At 47.0% G+C, this 18,801-nt stretch overlaps 1 protein-coding gene across 9 annotated transcripts in view; it reads right to left on the bottom strand.

Annotated features, from left to right (window-relative positions):
- Positions 1 to 9,456: 9,456 nt before the first annotated feature.
- Positions 9,457 to 18,801, bottom strand: part of ADD2 (adducin 2) — a 105,566-nt gene continuing 96,221 nt past the window's right edge. For 6 of the 9 annotated variants that reach the window (XM_060658263.3, XM_060658278.3, XM_060658287.3 and 3 more), the window contains exon 16: positions 9,458 to 17,541. In XM_060658263.3, coding sequence (XP_060514246.1) covers positions 17,237 to 17,541 — 305 coding nt within the window. In that variant the 3' untranslated portion in view covers positions 9,458 to 17,236. Of the gene's footprint in view, positions 17,542 to 18,801 lie in introns of all 9 variants that reach the window. The other 3 variants (XM_060658269.3, XM_060658327.3, XM_060658343.3) reach the window with 3 other exon arrangements.

Below are 18,801 nucleotides of genomic sequence, written 5' to 3'. Positions count from 1 at the left end.
GGGAGGAGAAGTTTTTCTCTACTTCCCCTTCCTTGCTCCTCTTCTCCCTTTAGCTGTCCTAAGGTCCCACCAGTCCTTCTAAAAGCCGTATCTCATGCCTGTGTGTTAACTGGTGTCATCCCTCCAAGGAGGCTTTGCACTATTAAAGAGCAAAGCAGAAAGAGGGACACAGAAGCACCAAGCACCCTTTGTACAAAGAAGGCAATCTGGGGGGAGAGGGCTTCCAGTTAGCTCACCGCTAACTCTGCTCAGAACTGATGTAGACAGTGGGATTTGGTGTTGGGAGTCCAGTCTGCTAGCTAGAGGAGGGCCTAGAGATGGAGGCCCAGGGGCTGACAAGAGCCATGGGGAGCCCAGGGCCCAGGGGCTAGCCACATGGACGAGACCTAGGGAAACCATTATGTTCCTCCACCAAAACAAATTTCAAAGGCAGTGATAAGACAGAAAAGCTGGGTAATGACATGCCTGAGCTTCCTTTCATCTAAGCATCTGGATTCTCTTGAAAGCGTTAATTACGTCTTCCTGCCTCTGGATAGAGAAGGAACCCTATGGTTGTCACCGTGGAAGGACATCTCAGCTCACTGGGAAAGCGGAAAGCAATGGACTGAAGCCAGGAGATGGGGTTCCAGCCTTGGCCTGTCAGCATGTGGTTCTCAGGCAAATTCCTTGACTGGAGTCTTAGTTTCATTATGCTACAAATGGGAGAAAGAGTAATAATACTAGTAATGATAATAGTAACCTCTGTGAAACACTTCTGTGGAGCTGGATATTGTGCCAGTGCTATGTGTCCACTATGTGTCCACAGTGCTATTCTGTGGAGCTGCACCTGCCTTATCTCAGGAGGCTGGTACCACCATGGAACCCATTTTGCAGATGAGAACATCAAGTCCTGGAGAGAATGAATGGCTTTGGAGGTAAGTAGAGATGTTGGTGGGTGAACACAGGTCAGCTGAGGGCAAAGCAAGGGCTGATAGGCTGATATGAAAATCTAATGAGACAGTACGTGGCAGAGTGCTCAAGCAGGTTCCACATTGCATGGTAACAGAAGTGAGTGTCAGGACCAGAGTTCCAGGCCGGGGCTGCCATCCCACCTTCCACCCCAGGCTACAGGCTATTGTATCTCTGGGTCCAACTTTCTCAGGGATGGTGCTTGTGCAAGACTTAGATCTCCAGTGGCTTGATTCTGTGGGAGGAACAGCATAGAATGTTCTAGATTAAAACGTTTTGTTCCTTTCAAAACCCTCACACGGCTTCTGAATCCTTTCATCCAGGAAAGCCAAACCATTCTAGCCTTAATCAATTCTGCACAAGCAATTGTCATAGTGAGATGATAATTGAAAAAAGACTATTCTCTGTGTTACTTTGTACCCCTTCCCAAAGCTTGAGCAATATTGTTAGATGGAGGAAAAAAAAAAAAAAACTGGGGTAGGATATGAAGTGTCTTTCCCCCTTTTGGTGTTGAAAAGATCGCTGATTTTGTAATTAATGGTGTGCACTCTAAATTAGTGACATCAGGGTTCCATAGCACTCGCCTGAGTGCAGGTGAATAACCAGCCAGGAGAAAAGTCCCCATGGCCTGTCACGCCCTCCAAGAGACTTTTCTCGATTGTCCCCCCCGACTCCTCCCCCTACAAGTTTGCTGGGCACGGTGCTGGGTGCTGCAGTTACGGGGCGGGGGGGGGGGGGGGAGGGGGGAGGATGGGGAGACCCCCGCTGCAGGTGGAGAGCCCTAGGAGTCCACACTTGGCCAGTATTGACAGATGGGTGAAGTATTGACAGAAGAGGTGAAGGGTAGGCTAGGCAGGCACAGGAACACGGGATGCTGGGACACAAGATGGTGTCCCAGAGTCCAGCAGGTGAGGCTTGCGGCGCGCTTAGGTCCAGATCCAAAAGGTATCCTGGTAAGTCTCGTGAAATAGGTGGCGTGGCCTACTGGAGCGGGCGGTCCTTGAAGGCGCTGAAGCAAGGATGTGAACGGAGGGACCAGAGTCCTGTGTGGGCGGGCGCCCTCTGGCGGCTGTGGGGCAGTGCAGCGAGGCAGGGAGGAGGGGGCTGCTTCCCCAAGCCTGGGAGACAGACGGCAACGCACTGGCGACCCGGACGCCAAGTGTTCTTTTTAATCCTTGTCCAGCATTCTGCAAGAAGCTGCTGCCTATTGAATCATCCGTGTAGTTAGTGAGAATCTAAGACACGAAACAAGATTTCCTCAAAAGTAAGTTGTTTCATGATTGCTGTAAGGGTCCCAGCACAAACTGGAACAGAGAAATCATTCGTCAATGGATTGTTAGATCCTTTTATTTTATTCTTATTTTTATTTATGGGGCGGGGGGGAGGAGATTGTTAAATCCTTTAAAAAAATTTTTTTAATGTTTATTTATTTTGAGAGAGAGGGAGACACAGAATTGGAAGCAGCTCCAGGCTCTGGGCTTTCAGCCCAGAGCCCACCAGGGGCTGGAACTCACCAGCCATGAGATCATGACCTGAGCTGAAGACTGAGCCACCCAGGCGCCCCTGTTAAATCCTTTTTAAAAGTATTGCTGCTGCTGTTCTTCACTTAGGGGTTCACTTGGTGACGGTAATGACAACAGCAAACACTTAGAGAACATTTACTACATGTCCTGCTGTGCTCTAGGAACTTTCAACAGGTCAGTGTGTTAATGTCTGCAACGACCTGTTATTATCTCCCATTTGTTGGTGAGGACATTAAATAAGCAGTTTGGCTCTGGAGCCCCCTCTCGGCTGCTGATCTGCTGTCTCATCACTTGACATGTCCAACGTGCCCAGCATTTAGTGGCACTGAGCTGCAGAGGGTTCTTTAGCCAGAAGATACACGTAAGAGCTTTGTGTACATGTGTATTTTTTTGGGAGAGAGAGTCTTTGCTTTAGGCACTTTCTTGGTCTCAATCACTGAGTGGCAGTGTGACTTTGGGCAGGTGGCAGCCCCTCTTTGCCTCAGTTTCCTCATCTGTAGAATGAAGGAGGGGTGGTAAGCCCTGTGATCTCCATGACTTCTTGCAGTTCTGATATCTGCTGCTCTGAGTTAGTCTGAGAAATATCTGAGCCCCAGGGACCATGCATGGTCCAAGTGCTCTGCTGGGCCCTGGGCTACAGGGGAGTAAGACCAGCCTGTGCCTCCAAGAAGCTTGTGTTCCCCCACAGGGAAACAGCCATTAGGTCCAGTCTCCCTCCCTGACAGCTGGGGCCGGGAGAGGAAAGTTTGATGGGATAGCAGCCTGGCTGACCATAAAGGCAGAGCCTCTCTTGGAACAGTGGTGGCCACGGAGCCGAGAGTGCGGGACTCCTGTGCCCCAGGCTGCTGTGAGTGGAGTCCTACTCGTGAGGCCAGTGGGCTTCCTACTTAAGCCCTCAGGACAAAGATTCTGCCGTCTCTGCCTGACTCTGAGTTGTGATCTACCAGTGAGCACGGCCTCACTTCCTCCTGTCAGGTTTTCAGTATTAGCTCTTTCTCCAGAATCCAGTGTCATTTTAGGATCTTCTCATCCATCAGCCTGAGCCACCTGCCCCACCCTCAAGGTCACGCCTGAGCTCGTCGTGACCCCAGGTTCAGACTCTGCCCTTCCCGTGTTCATCCATCGGCCCCCACTGGCCCTCCCTCACCCTCACAGAGCCCATCAGCCAGCAGGCTCCTCTGCTTCCCTCCCTGTTCAGTCTCTCTGCCCTTCACCTCTCAGTGTCATCTTGACAACAAACGAGATGCCTCTGGCCCCTGCTCAGTTCAATTCCCTGCCAGGCCAACCACCACAGCAGTTCCCCTGACTCTACGGGTCCCGGGCTTTTCAGGCAGCCACAAGCCAGCAGCACGGGCACTGCACAGTCAGTGCCCACCAGCCGCCTGCCAGGCGGTGGTAGGGGTTTGTCTCGTGAGCACGCCCCCCCCCCCCCCCACTTACCCCTCAACGGTCTCTGCTCTCAGCACACCTCTAGCCTCCCTTCCGGGTCCCCCTGACTCCCGGCAGACAACCTCGCCTCCTGCTTCAGAAGGAACCAATAACCGGTCACCCCAAAGAAACTCACTCACAGTTCTGTAGCCACACTGCCCAGCCATCTGCACCTCACCCTTCACATGTTCCTTCTCTGCAGGGACTCCAGTTGTAGTTTTTCTTAACGTAATACATTTATTTAACGTTGTCTGCAATGTGATTAAAAGGATGGCATGTGGTAGGCATTCTTCTGGGACTTACCTTTTTCACTTACTATGCATCGCTAAGACTCTTCCATTTGGTTGCATGTTATTGCAATTCATTTGTATGAACTGCTCTGAAATGTTCTGTGTGGGAAAAGACCACAAAGGGATGATAAAAAATGGGATTCAGGATGGTGGTCACTTTCGGTGGGGGGTGGCCAAGGGCGGGATGGGGAAGGAATACATAGTAAGTTATTGTCAGTAGGCTAGTTCTTATGTAGGACGATAATTTCACAACTGTTTCCTATAATATTAATGTTAGTAAATAAATATCTCAGATATGTACCTAAGATGAGGATGTGCTATGAACTAAGACATGCAATTATTACTGTTATATATAATCTTATTATAAAGTATATTAATCATAATCCTTATATATGCTCTTATGTGTACACATGTATACATAATGTGTAATATATAATACACAGCATGTATTATGTACTATATACTAATAAAATATGTTAGTATATATACCACTGTTGTGTATTATATAATAACATACTTTATTATTTATTATTTATTTATTATTTATGACATATTTAATCTTTAATAAAATAAAAAATATATTACCACATATGGTAATAAATTAAAACACTCATACTCCTTACCCCCCATACTGCTCCAGCTGTCACTGTTCTTTTTCCTTCCTTTTCAGAATCACATTGCCATCCTCCCTGTCTTCATTTCCCTATCTCGAGCCTTCCTTCTCTTCTGACCCGCGTCATCCCTCTGAAGCAGGTCTTGCCAAGGTCACCGATGGCCTCCGTGTCACTGAATTCAATAGGCACTTTCAGGCTGCCTGTCAGCAGCTGCTGCCACTGTTGATGACTCCCACTTTCTCAGCACACTCTTCCCCTGGACCCCACGGACCACACTCTTTCGTTTCCCTCCTACCACGCTGGCTGCTCCTTCTCAGTCTCCTTTACCAGATCACCCTTCTCCCCCATGTCTTAGAGTCTCCTCAAAACTTCATTTAAGGCTCTTTTCTTACTCTCTCCCTTCATCCATTTCCTCACTTCATCATCCTCATCTGTCCCCCAAGCCGGGTCATTGGTCATTGGTGACATGTCCAGCCAGACATCTCTTTTGAGCTCTAGATTCAAACGTCTGACAACTTGGATGTCTCGGAGCTCTGCAACGTAGTGTGCCAAAGAGAAGCTCACGCCCTCCTCCAGCCGGATCCTTCTCCCACGTTCCCTGTCTCAGCATGGGCAAATGATCCAGCTGGGCCAGTGGTGGCCACCCCTGGCCCTAGTAAGTGGCCCTGGAGTGCACATGGGGCCTCAGCCAGGCCAATCAGAGCCCTTCCTGAGATTTCTTGTGTGCATCTCAGGGAGCAGACTCCCTTGTCTCCTGGATTATGAAGCTGAGGGGGTATGAGATATGAGATGGAGTGTCCTGATGAAAACCTATCTGCAGCAGAGAAAATGATGAGTCTAGGCAAAGTTGAGTCCTGGGGCTTTAAGCGCTGGTTCCTGTCCCCAAGGCTCTTGCCCCCATTCCTGCACTGCTTCCTTTGGTTTGTTGAGCACCTCCACATCTATCCAGTAAACCAAACTTTTTGTTTAAGCTAGTTTCTGGTAAGACCCAGGGGCCCTTGCAGAATGAAGAAACCAAGACCTTATAAGCTCTCCCTGTGTCTCGATCATTAGGATAGACTAAAGTGTGTGTGACTTATGTCTGTTGGTTGGCAAGAATGAGTAGGCTTCTAAGGAATGTGGCTGGTGTCCCAGGCCCAGCAAAGACCCTAGGAGCTGGTGGGGCTGAGGCTGGATGATCCACTGGACCCGGCTCCCCCAGCCTCTGGTGGAGTCTTTTGGGAAGAAGTGACTGCCTCAAGGCTTGATCTCTGTGGGGATTGGGCCAGTGTCAGAGAAGCACTGTAGGCAAGTGTCCCTCAGGCCATGTGTGATCCATTTCCACAGCCAAGCAGAGCTTCACTGACAGGCACAATGGCAGAAGTGGGTTCGTGTTACTGTCTGGTTATCTTCCTAGTGTTTGAATGCCAGACTTCAGACCCAGTCTCCCCAGCCTGGGTGTTAGGACAATTCTAGAGGCAGCTGGGGAAGGCCTCAGGAGGGGAAAGCCGACCTTTCTGCAAAAATGGTCCCATGTAGACTGAACAATCAGTGGGATGATCACATCTGCACCCCAAGGTGAGTTGTGGGTCATGGTTGATATTAATAGACAGTACAGTGAGGCTGCAGGCCCAGAGCTAGAGGCCAGGTCAGCAGATGCCATTGCCAGTATGGCACTAAGGAGCATGGAGATGTGGAGGCTGGAATTAGAGACCTGCAGTTTCTCCCAGAAGGAGCCTGTGTTTGGGAGAGGCCTAAAGGATAAGACGAAGGTGCCTCCCTGCATGTCACCAGGAAATAGTCACACAAAAATGCAATCTCTGGAAAATAAGCTATAATCCTGAGCCAGATCACCCCTGGGGGATCTGATAAAATCAGTTATCTGGCCCTACAAAGGGGAGAGGCATATGGGTAGTGAACTAACCAACAGTCCAGTGCTGTTTCCTGTTTGTACTCACCATGTTTCAGTAGCCATGAATGAGAGGGAGAGAATGGAAATGCTCACCATTCTGGTTTCAACACCGCAAGAGGGTTCCTTGTCTCACTGCATTTTGGCATCACCGGAAGAAACTCATGCGGTTGTTTAGATCCAGTGAAGGCAAAAGACAGCTTGGTTTCTTTCAGCCCTCATGAACCTGGCAAATCAACCTACCATCTTAGACCAGGTCTTGTCAAGTGTTTATCTTCCCTTGTTGTAGCCAAACATTTCTCACCCAAGCCCATGGTGAGTGTCCATTTTATGGTTAATGGGAATAAGGATATTGTGCTGTCTTCTCAGGAACTTTACAGACAGTAGCCACTGCTTCCTGGCCCCTCCCAAGGGCTTTGGGAAAAAATACTGCCCTTAGACCTGAACAAGAGGGGCCCCTGCCTTGAGTCCTGTACTATAGAATGTCCTGCCCTGATGCTTGCTCCAGCCACGCTCTCCATGGGGGTGGAGTCAGCAGGGCCAAGGGAGAGAGACAGAGTGCGAGTGGAGCGGGAGTGGGGGGGTGTTGCAGAGAGAGGGAGACACAGAATCTGAAGTAGACTCCAGGCTCTGAGCTGTCACCACAGAGCTTCATGCGGGGCTCAAATTCATGGATTGCGAGATCATGACCTGAGCTAAAGTCAGATGTTTAACCGACTGAGCCACCCAGGTGCACTAAAACTTTTTGATGTTTAGATATATGGTATGTGAGCTTCCAAGTATATTCTGGGCCTGCACTTCCAAAGGTTCAGAGTGGTTATGTTGGTCAGGGGTGACCTTTGTTATATGCTGAGACTGTACGAGGCAAAAATCCATCTCTAGAGAGATGAGTCTCCTGCTGCTTGTTCTGAAGTCAGGGTCTTTTGAGCAGATAAAACAATGGAGGCTGAGACAATCTATTTCAAGTTCATTTAGAATAAGGCCAAGGGTGAGTATGAGAGAGAGAGACAGAGAGAGAGAGAGAGAGACAGAGACAGAGACAGAGAGAGAATGTGTGGGTGGATGTGTTGGTTGTATGTGGGGGTGTGCATGAGAGCACTATGCGTGTGTGTGGGGATGTGTGTGGGTGTGTGTCTGGGAGTGTGTGTGGATATGTCTGTACATGCATTAGGTTTAAGAATAGTAGAGGCTGACCTTTAGAAGCTCAAAGGAGTGAAGATTTTATGGTGTCCTTCACTGTACAATTGAAAAATAATGTTAATCATCAAAATTAGACCCCCAAATTGGGATTTTCCATACCGATTATTTTCTCATTTTGCAGCTGAGGGAACTGTAGTTTAGAGATGTTAAATTACTTGTCCAAGGGCACAGGGTCAGGATTCAGTCCAAGCAGTGTGACTCCAGAGCTCTAGAACCCAGTTCACTATCATGCATGGCCTCTTGGCCAGAACAGATCTCGGTGAGCTGGGGCCAGTGGGCCAGCTCCCCAAAAGATGGGGAATCTGGAAACCAGGCAGAGAGTACTGAGTATTAGGTAAGTGTTAAGAGCTGCTCAGAAATCAGGTTGTTAGGTCTTGGGTAAGGAGGCTCACTGCTCATCCTTGATCCCTTTGCTGGTGACAAAAAGAGGTCGGGTTCCACGACAGCACTGCTGGGGTCTATCTGTCAGAAAATGGAAGAGTACTGCTTGGGACTGTTTCTGCAAAGTGGAAGCAGAGAAGAGAAATGTCGCCTCCTGGTGGTCATCTTTAGTAGTGGCAGCAGGAGGCATAGCAGCCTTAGCTTTGGGATTGGTGGTTAAGGCAGGGAAACTTTCTTGTGTCCTCCATGGACAATCATTTCCAAGTGCTGTAAAAATCATTATTTCATATATTTTATCCGTTTGGGGGGTATTATTTTAGCAGGATGGTAAAAATGGTCTCTGTTATTCCATCTTAGCTGGATTCCTATTAATTTCTTTTTTATGGTTATTTTTCTGTTCCGTGATATGGAAGCTATATAGTGTTTTAATAAAAATCATCTTTACATTTTTATAAATCATCTCTGTTTACAACTTTATATGTAAGTGAACCATTATTCCTATAGTAACAATTTAAAAGATGAAATGATTACATCTTTCTCTCATCAGTAATGATAAGTCTAGCATAGTCTACCTCTCTGCTGTTCTAGATGTGTATGTATTCCAATAGCTACTTTTTAAACAATTGCTTTAAGTTTGTTAAATTAATAATGCAAAACTAGACTTTGCTACAAATTTATGTGACTTAATTGCTTACTACCATTTTTTAATTCAGTGTTTTCCTCATTTGTGAATTATTTATTTACATTGATTTCCCAATCAGCAGGATGCATGACTGGCTAATTTTTTGCAAGTGACGGGCTTGGGATCTTTCCATGTCTAAACATATCTTTATGTTCTCCTCATTCATCAACAATATTCAACCTGCTGCTGACTATGCCTCATTTTAAAATATGGCATTGTTTTTCATCACCAGAAAATGTTTTCTTGATTTGAAGTGCTCCCTTTTCATGACTGGCTGGTGCTTTCTGACAAATGGATATTAACAGAGATATTCTTAGCCTTCCTCCTGCTTCTTGCAGTAACTCTGCTTCATTGAGGAGCATGTCTTCCAGTTTGTCAGAATGGCCTCCCTCTTTTGAACTATTAAATCAATAGTTTTAAACTATTACCACATTATTTTTCTCCATGCTGATTCTTGATAGAGTGAGATCTCTATCAGATTAAGTGTGGTTCCTGTCAGAGATGTGTGGATCTGTGTCCAAAGGCCCAAAGGAAGAAAAAAGGAAAGATTTCTACTTTTCTAATTGTTACATTTTGTCAGATTATGGCTAGGTGGCAGCCATGGCATCCACAATAACTTGGCTGAAAATTTCCTTTTGCATATTTATTAGGGTAGGCAGCATTACCTAGGGTCATGGCACCCCTCTCTGATGCTTGTCAGGATCCTGGTGCTCAAGCATCCCCCTTCTCACCTCCTCATTTAGACCTTGCAAACAGGGCTCCACAGTGTGAACCCTGGCACCCTGCTCACGCTCTGAGGTCAGGCCTGGAGTCCACCGCATTTCCCCAGTGTCCATGGTCTCCCCTCACTTCTTTCATCCAGCTCCGGGTGGAAGCTGGTGCCCCCTGCCCGGCCTTTCCACTTCCTGTCCAGGCAGTGCTCCTTTCACGAACAGGGAATTGTGGGTCGCTGGGCCCTAGGCCTTCTCTCCCCTGCTGGGCATACTCTGAAGAAATCCCTCAGCGTTTCTGGAAGGTGGAGGGCGTTCTGCTTCCATGTTTGTAGGCCTCAGGTCTGCAGTGGACATTGAGGACGTGAGGAAGAGGAGCTCCCCTTGACGGTTTGCACCACCACCGTCAGCTGCAGCAAGCTCTAGAAGATGGTGTGGGCACACTGGCTGTGCTTCTTGGCCTGAGTGGTGCGCACAGCTGTGTGTCACATGGCATGCAGGTGGTCTCCTTGGGAACTTCAGGAGAGAAGACACTGATGGCCTTGGGGCAGGGCTGTGCTAGGTCCATAGGAGCCTGTGGGAGCTTTGGGTATAAGAGGCAGCACTGGGGACACTGGCCCACCAGGAAGTAGCGGGCCTGGGAGTGATGATGGGGATGGGGAGATTTGCTCAGGACACTTGGTTAGTGGGAAGTGGTGGAAAGATCAAGGGCTTGCTTACCTAGAAGACCTCGGTTTGAATTTGGGCTTCACCACATACAAACCTGTGGCCCACGAAAACCTCATTTCAGAGCTGGCTCCTCATCTGTAAAGTAGGTAATAATAGGACCGCCCTTTGGGTTTTATGGGGTTTAAATGAGGTGCTACTTGTGAGACACAATGCCTGACCTATATGTGTGTGGACTTTCAACAAATCCTGGGCTCCTTATGTGAGTAAAGAGGAGCAGGGATGGGGCGAATGGGCTCTTTCGTCTTTTCTCTTCCCTAGGATCTCTATTCCCCTTTCACCCTCTGGGTGACCTCTTAGCTCTCCCCAGCCTGCTGATTCTGGCCTGACACTTCTTTGCATTCCAGCCCATGAATCTGCAACCCATGGGGACCATCCACATGTTTTTGCATCCCTCTCCTGTACCCCAACCCATCTAAACTGATCTTTCTCCACAAGCTGTTTGCAAATCCACATGGCCTTTCCCTTCTTAGAAGCCTACAGTATTTTACTGTATTACCTCCCTCCCCAGCCAGAACTCAATTATTCACATGTGTGAGGAATGGTTTCAAAAATGGGAGTTTCCTGTGTGGCTGGATGTTTCTCTACATGGACCCCCTCTCTGGCTTCTACTCTCCTGAGAGCAGGGCAAGCTGGGTGGCCGACAGAGATGGGTCACACACTGGGAAGCCAAGCACGGTAGATTTACTAGGGTAATATCTGCAGGTGAGATAACAGCACATACATACAGAAATTCATGGGTAGAGATGCCACCCAGCACCACAAACACCAAAGCAGAGGGGGAGTGGGGGGCCTCAGGAAGTGGCTTTGGAAAGTTCTCTTGAAAATCCAAGGGCAGCTTTGGTGCTCAGAGATTCAAACAGAAAACTATACAAAACCAACCCATAAATATATATATATATATATTATATATGTGTGTATTATATATATATAAAATTGCAAAATAAAAGCCCAAGAAACTAATCATCAATCTGCACATCAGTGGCTCAAAAAGTGTTAGCGTAAAGGCAAAACCGTTTGTGGGAATGATGCATGATCCAGGGGGCTGGCATTTTCAGTAGCAGAAAGAGTATTTACATGGAACCCCTATTTGAGACTTCACAATACTAGGAAAAGCTAAACACAGACAATGCATGTACAAGGGAAGACGATTGTCAGACACAGACATTTCACTGAAACCATCCACGGCTTTAGAGAACACGGCACTCTCTACCTAGACCCCCGCACGCTCAGCCAGGTGAGCCCAGGCCCTGGACCCCCTCCCCACTTGAGTCTTCCTGGGAGAGGGATGAACACAGTGCTGGACTCGGCTGTAGCATAGATGGCAGGAATTTAAAGGTGGGCTGGACCACGGAGATCAAAGCAGGCCTGGCAGGCATGAGGTGGGGTTGAAATGTGGGGGCAGAGGTCCCCAAAATACAGTCCCGTTTTATAAGAGCTTTGATGTATTTAAATGCGACCCCTCCATCCTTGGTCCAACCGTTGTCCTCCTTTGATTCACTTAAAAAGAGAAGATCTAAAGTTATACGAGATGATCTGCTGGAGATGAGAACAGTTTGGGGGGTTTTCTATAGTTCTCCCACCACCCCAAACCCTCACAATGTTTTCTCTAAGCTACTTAGAGGTAGGGACTTGCCATATTGCAGACGGCCTCTTCCTGCCCCTTGGGAACCAGTGGGTGAGAAGAGGAGCTGCCCCACGGGGAAAGCTACTGAGGCTCGGCCTCCAGCCACACCTGTGTCCCCTGTGTCAGTGACTGTGACCAGTTCTCCATCTTCAGGTCTAATTTCTCATAGTAATGACCCAACTTTTGGGGACATCTTGAAGGCAAATGGCACCAAACATCGATTTGGCAAAACCCAAGTACGAACCAATATGAACCATCACTTCCATATTTTTAAGAAAACCCTCAACTGGAGATTCTAATTATTCCTAAAGAGAGTAACCTATCTATATAAAATGATGAAAGGAAATTTCTCCACTAAAGAAGGACACCCCACCTGAAATGCCCACGTTGATTCCTGGGTGAGGGTGGCTTCTCACTGAGAGGCTCAAGAGGGTTGGATGTGCCCTGGTGACAGGGCTCTACCTATGCTCTTTTATTTCTGGCAAAAAGTATGCCACATCCAAGTGGATAGGTTGGCTAGACAGGGCATTTGGCAATAATCACTCTACTGTGTCTGCTCTTTCATATTGTGGCACAAGTGGGATTGCAACAGAGAAATAACCAATGAGCATATTTCATCGGTTAGTTCAGGCCTCTGACTTTTCACATTGAATCATCCCTTTTGGAACAGATGGGGAACAGTTGTGGGGGTGCCCTGTGTTTTCTGTGAGAGTGGATTTACCTCCTCCCTAATTTCTTCTGAGACTCTTTGAATGTTATTGTCTTTGAGAGTTTGCTTAGACTCAAGTGGTGAGAGAAAATACAAGACCTGTTTTTCCTCTAAGCTCAGAGAGTCAACAGCAACTGTACCAACCAATTCAAGGGCTTATGCTGACCTGTGTAAGGAAAACGAGTAAGGACTGTATGTTTTCTCATTTGTTCAACAAAAACTGAATACTCTTGGCCTGGAACTAGAACATATAAAATACACTTGTGCAAAAGATGGCCTACAGGCCAATGGGAGACTATGTGTATATCCACCCCCATGGATACCTCCATGGAAAATTCCAAATTTCTTTTTGATCTTTTCAGCTTTCAGAAGTAAACCGTGGTGTTGGGTGAATGGTTCTTTCGAATCCATGGTAACCAGAGAAGTGGCCTTATAGTGCTTCTCCACATGTTGACAAGAGTGATAGCCCTGTTATAATGGTGCTGAATGACTTCTGAATGACTGCCTTGCCACATTCAGGAGTGACAGTGCATTAGACACTGGGAGCAGGATTCAAGGCTCAGTATACATAAATCCATAGTATGAGAGCAATGTTTTCAGTGGGGCTCTTACTAGACCAGGGTGCTCATCCAAATCCCCGCAAGTCCCTTAAGAAGAACTTCTCTGTCTGCAGAGGAAGAACCCTATTTTCATTACAGCACTGTTGAGGGAGGCTATTTTTAATCTGTGTGTAACCTGGACAAAGTCAGATAGTTGGGTCACTACAGGCCAGGAGGCCCTTATGGAGCACAGATCTGGGCTGGAGGCTTGCCTCTAAGCAGAGCTTTTTGCAAAGTTTGAGAAAGGCCACACTGTGTGGACAGTTCTCCCACATCACTGCTGGGTGCCAGCCATCAGCGCACAGAGAGTCACCGGAGCCAATTTGTCTCTCTGTAACTGTCTCCTGCCTCCCGACCTCACTCCAGTCTGTCTTCCCATGGAAACAGCCTCAAAACCTCCCCGCTGCCCAGCTCAGCCATCCATAACACTGCAGACTGGCTCATGTTTTCTCATCCCTTTCTGTGGCAGATTCATGCCCAGTGGCTTTACTAGAAATGAACCTACTGCCTACCCATTCTGAGCTCCCCATAGATGCATTTTCTCCAGAAGGATACTGGTAAAAGTTTTCAGCCAACTTTTATCCAAATCCAAAGAAAATGGCCTCTCCTCTAAAAACCTCTAGGTTTTTTTGGATTGCATGTCCCCTGCAATAGCACCCAGGGCACCACCTTAAGCCTGGAGCTAAGGGCCCCACCTCCTGCGCATACAAGGGAGGAAGAAATTGGCAGAATGACTCAAAAGCTCTTGTAGCAATTCTGCACTAAGGCAAAATAGACCTGCAAACTGCACCAAGGATTAGCTCTTTGAATATTTCCCTCTCCTTGTTGAAAATCTCTAAGATGCTTTATCCAAAGAATTTTAGGGAAGTAAAATTCTGTGCCAGAAGCATGCTATATGCTACAAAGGAAAATGTAGGTAAGGCAGGCCACCAAGCACGTTTCAGTGCTGACGTTTCAGAAAGGCCTCATTTTAAGATCTCCTGTGCCTTCACTGCTCTCCTCCTCTCCAGGCCATTCTCCACCCAGCCGCCAAAGAGATTTTTGTAAAATTCAAGCTTGATTATGACATCCTGACTGTAAGCCATCAGCAACTCCAAACACCCTACGTGATAAAATCTAGTTGCACATTTTCTACAGGTTTCTCTCTGATCCAGCCCTTCCCACCTATAAAACAAAGCCTCCCACCCCCTCACACTTTATGCTCTGGCATTACTATATCACTCAGTGGACCTGTCATGGAGCCTGGCATTTCCATGCCTTTGCACATGCTTTTCCCTCATCAGGAATATTCCAATAACCCTTTTGTCTTCCTGGAGAATTCCTCTTTGTCTGAAAACCTAACTTAATCATCACATCTTTCAGGAAAGTTTCTCTGGTCCAGAAGATAGTAAATCATTACTTCCTTATGCCATCTCGGCCCTCTTGCCCTTTTGGTAACTTGTCTACATGCCTCCTACACTTAAAAACTTCCTGTGGGCAGGGACTATGTTTTGCTTTCAGGTCTGCTGTTTTGTTTGAATGTATGAGGAATGAGAAAATGGATAAATGTAAGGTGGACCCATGGCATAAATTCCAAGGATGATGCTCCAGCAAGGCTCTGGCATTTTCACCTATGAGGCCTCATTGTTGTAAAGGGAATAAAGACAATTTGTTGAATGCAGAGTCAAATCAACATCATCTCTGAGCTACAACCACTTGAACACAAAAAGCTGTGTCAACGGTTATGTCGTCTCCACTCCTAACATTGTTTCCTGCTGATTATTCTAGCTACAATGATTATTTCCTTTTAATGACAGCATAATGCCTGATGCTTAGTGGGTGCTCAACAAAGATGGTGAGGGATAAATGAATGAATGTGAAATCTAATTTTTTAAAGAAGGCATCAGAGGATTGGCTTTTGAAGGCATTTCCCACATCACAGACTTTTTCTGAGGCATACATGCCCTTGACCATTGGCTTGCCCATCACAAGATCCAATCAGAAAGTAGAACGAAGTAGAGGGTGGGGGAGCAGTTAGGAATCTGACTAGAGAGATGCAGCACTGGGTTCTCCTTAGTCAGGTGTCAGTTTCCTTCCTTCTTAAGAAATAGCCCAACTATACTCCGGCCCAACCAGATGGCTCCTGCCTCTCCTTTGTTGGAGGTCCACATTGGCCTCACCACAATCCACGTTTATTGGGAACTTAACGTGTATTGATGAGGGAGAACACGGGTAGTTTTCTGCTTTCATGTCAACTGCTGACATTATACAGTGGAGACCAGTCACAGAAATGGGTCCTGGACTAAAACAACCATCCTTGGGGATTCAAGTTTTCTAATCATCATCAACTGTTAAGAACAAGGCTCTGGACTCAGACTGAGCTGGGCTCAAATCCAGGCTCTGATCTTTCTAGCCACATCACCTGAGCAAGTCAATTGTCCTTTTGGGGCTCAGTTTCCTTAATCATAAAATGGGAATACCTCACCCACATCACAGGATTATTGTGACGGTCAAAGGGTGCAATGAATGTAAAGGCTGCACAGTGTCTATACATAGAAAGTAAGTGCCCAAAAGTGGAAAACGATGATTAAGAACTTTCAAAAGTACTTTCACAATCATCAGGACAAAAAGGAAAAATACTCTTTGAAGACACTGTGCTATAAAGAGAATGGATTGTCTATTTTTTAGGAGCCAACAACGCTTATTACTCGATGTCCCATGGAAGGATATGAAAAGGTAGTGCTGGCATTTACAACGAAAGCCATAGCTCTTACTAGGCCCCAGGATGGACAGATAGTGACAGGGTGAGGACACTCAAGCTGATTTCTCTCCTAGATGATTCAAGAGACTTAATCTTGAAGGGCTCATCTCACTCTCCTCTGCTGGACCCAGAGTGACTGAGTCAGAACCCAAAGGAGCCAAGGGTAACATGCCAGTTCCAGTGTGTGAGCCAGGTTCCAGGTTTGTGGGGAAGTCAGGGGACACCTGACTGCCAGGTAGGAGTGAAACAGGTAGAGCCACATTGCTCCATGTGTCATGCAAAGCTAGAAAGGCATAGCATTTCCTGTGTTGTTTTGATCCTCCTTGTACAACCCAAAGCCAAAGGAGGATCTAAATTTCCCCAAATTTCTGCCCTGAGCATGAGACAACTTTTCTCTAAGCTAAATTTGGTTTTAGTTTTGAAGCGCCTGAGATGCACGATTCAAATGGGCCAAGTTCCTGGCTTCTTATATTGATTAAACTACTCGAATCCTGTGGCTGACTTGGCTTGCCCTCATGTCTGCCCGCTCTTACAATTCTTCATCCATCCGTCATTCAGGAGGTTCCATGAAGAAAGCTCAGGGTTAGTGGTTGGGGAAGCATGAGCTAAGCCATCAGCCCTTGGGAACAAAGATTAACTTCTGGTGGAGGGAACAGGTCAATTTTTCTGGTTACTGTGAGCAGCAGAGCAAGGACCCTGTGGGAAAGAGAGATTTCTAAACTGTGACAGCTCCATCAGCAGGAGATTGGATTCCCGCAAGGAAAAGGACCTTTCTCAGGGGAAGCCTCGACCTGTCTGATTTGGTCTGAGGCTGTGCGAGCTTGCAGCCCACTCTGGCCTTCTGCCCTGGGCTCAGATTGGTGGGCAGCAACCTCACAAAGGCGGCCCACAACTAGGCAGTGTTATATAGTGGAAAAAGCACTGGACTAGGGGCCAGGAGACCCGAATTCTAGTGCTGGCTCTGCCACTAACTAGCTGTGTGACCTTGGGAAAGTCACCTGATTTCTCTGGGGCAATTGTAAAATGAGGGGTTGGTTGGGTGATCTCTAAGTTCCCCCTCAGAGTGTGATCCAGGGTCCTATTCTATCCTTTGTTGGCCCTGTGCTTCTAGGGACAGATTTGGGAGAAGGGAAGGGGTGGAGAGAGAGGGTGCAGATGAGAATGCTACCAATCAGGACTCCACTTTCTCCTTCTTTTTGCTCTTTTTCAGGAAGGACGGGGTTCGGAATTTCTTCTTCTTTTTGGAGGGAGACTTGGAAGGTGAGCCCTCTGGGGACATGGGGCCGCTGGTGACCGACTCAGTTTTGTCCTTAGAGGTATCAACATCTGTGTCAGCATTGGTGGTCATCTGGCTCAAGCCCTTGCTGAGAATTTCCTCTGCGGTCTGTTCTTCCTCCTTCCCGTTGACCACCACTCCTTCTGGCTGCGTTGTTTCAGGCTCTGTGGTGGCTTTGCTTGTTTCTGTCTTAGCACCTTCTAGAAAAAGATCAAAAGACATGACCCATAAGATTTCAATTTCAGGTGACGGTTTCTACCTGGGGTTAACAGAACCATTTCTAAATAATTCTGTAAAATAAGTCTAGAGCAACAGGAGAGACAGGCTGGCATTGTAGGGTCTGTTACTCTGGGCTATTGTCTACAAATGTAAATAAGGTAATGATGTCCAAATGTGGCAGGGGGCCCAGCGAGGACCAAGTTGAGAACTTTTCTAGGCACAAAATGAAGAGACAGACTCAGGCTATAGGAAGAGGGAGAGCAGTGACACTCACGACTCAGAAGGGGAAGCTAAGAATTGTAACTATTTCAGTTTCACCAGTGAAAATACAGAAATTACATTTTTTAAATTTTTATTTAAATTCCAATTAGTTAACATGGAAATGACATGTTTTTATAGCCATTTCCTTTTCTGTACCCGAGAAGAACTTTGGGAAAAATGGAGAATATCTTCCCAGGAGGCACAGAGGGGAAGGCAGAGGGAGAATGGAATCCCTGAGGGACATGGACCCTTTATTTCCAAGATAAAAGGATTAACTGAAGGGGAAGATGAAGGGGAAGATGCATGGTCGACTCATTCTATCGGCCACCTGGAGGGAACGTGTTTAGATTGCTGCCATGTTTAAGGCCAGAGCTGCTCAGATCCCAGAAAATAAGCCCCCCGGCCCACCTGCCTCCCTTTCTCCTCCCCACCCCCATCCCATTTCCACTCAAGCTTTGGAATGCCTGGATGGGGAGGGAGGAGGGGAAATTATAAAACCACAGACTTTGAAAAGTAGAAAGGAATTTAAAGATCATCTAACTCAGCTCCTCTTCATTTTACAGAAATGAAAACTGAGTAAAGTAGTAAAAGTGGGCAGACCTCAGTCTCCTGACATCCGTTCTTGTGTTCTTTTCACTATGTGAAACTAAGAGGAGTATATGAGTGATAAGCATGTGTGTGTGTGTGTGTGTGTGTGTGTGTGTGTGTGTGTGTGTAAGTGTGTAAATGTGTGGTGAGCTGTATATGTGTGTGTGAGTTGAGTTTGAGTATATGTGTGTGTTTGTGAATGAGTGTGTGGGTGTGGTGTGTGAGTGTTGGTGTCAGTGAGTGAACTGTGTGAGTTGTGTGAGTGTGGGTGTGTGAGATCTCACACTGGGCATGCTCAACTCTGGGAATGTGAGTAATGGGTGAGGTATAACTGGTATGACTTACCGAAGAAATAGGTAAGGATAGAAGTTTCATGAAAAGACAAGGGTTTT

Source organism: Panthera onca, chromosome A3 (assembly GCF_046562875.1).
Source record: "Panthera onca isolate mPanOnc1 chromosome A3, mPanOnc1 haplotype 2, whole genome shotgun sequence".
NCBI lineage: Eukaryota > Metazoa > Chordata > Mammalia > Carnivora > Felidae > Panthera > Panthera onca.
Note: the sequence above shows the minus strand (reverse complement) of the source record. Positions and strands in the feature narration are given on the sequence as shown.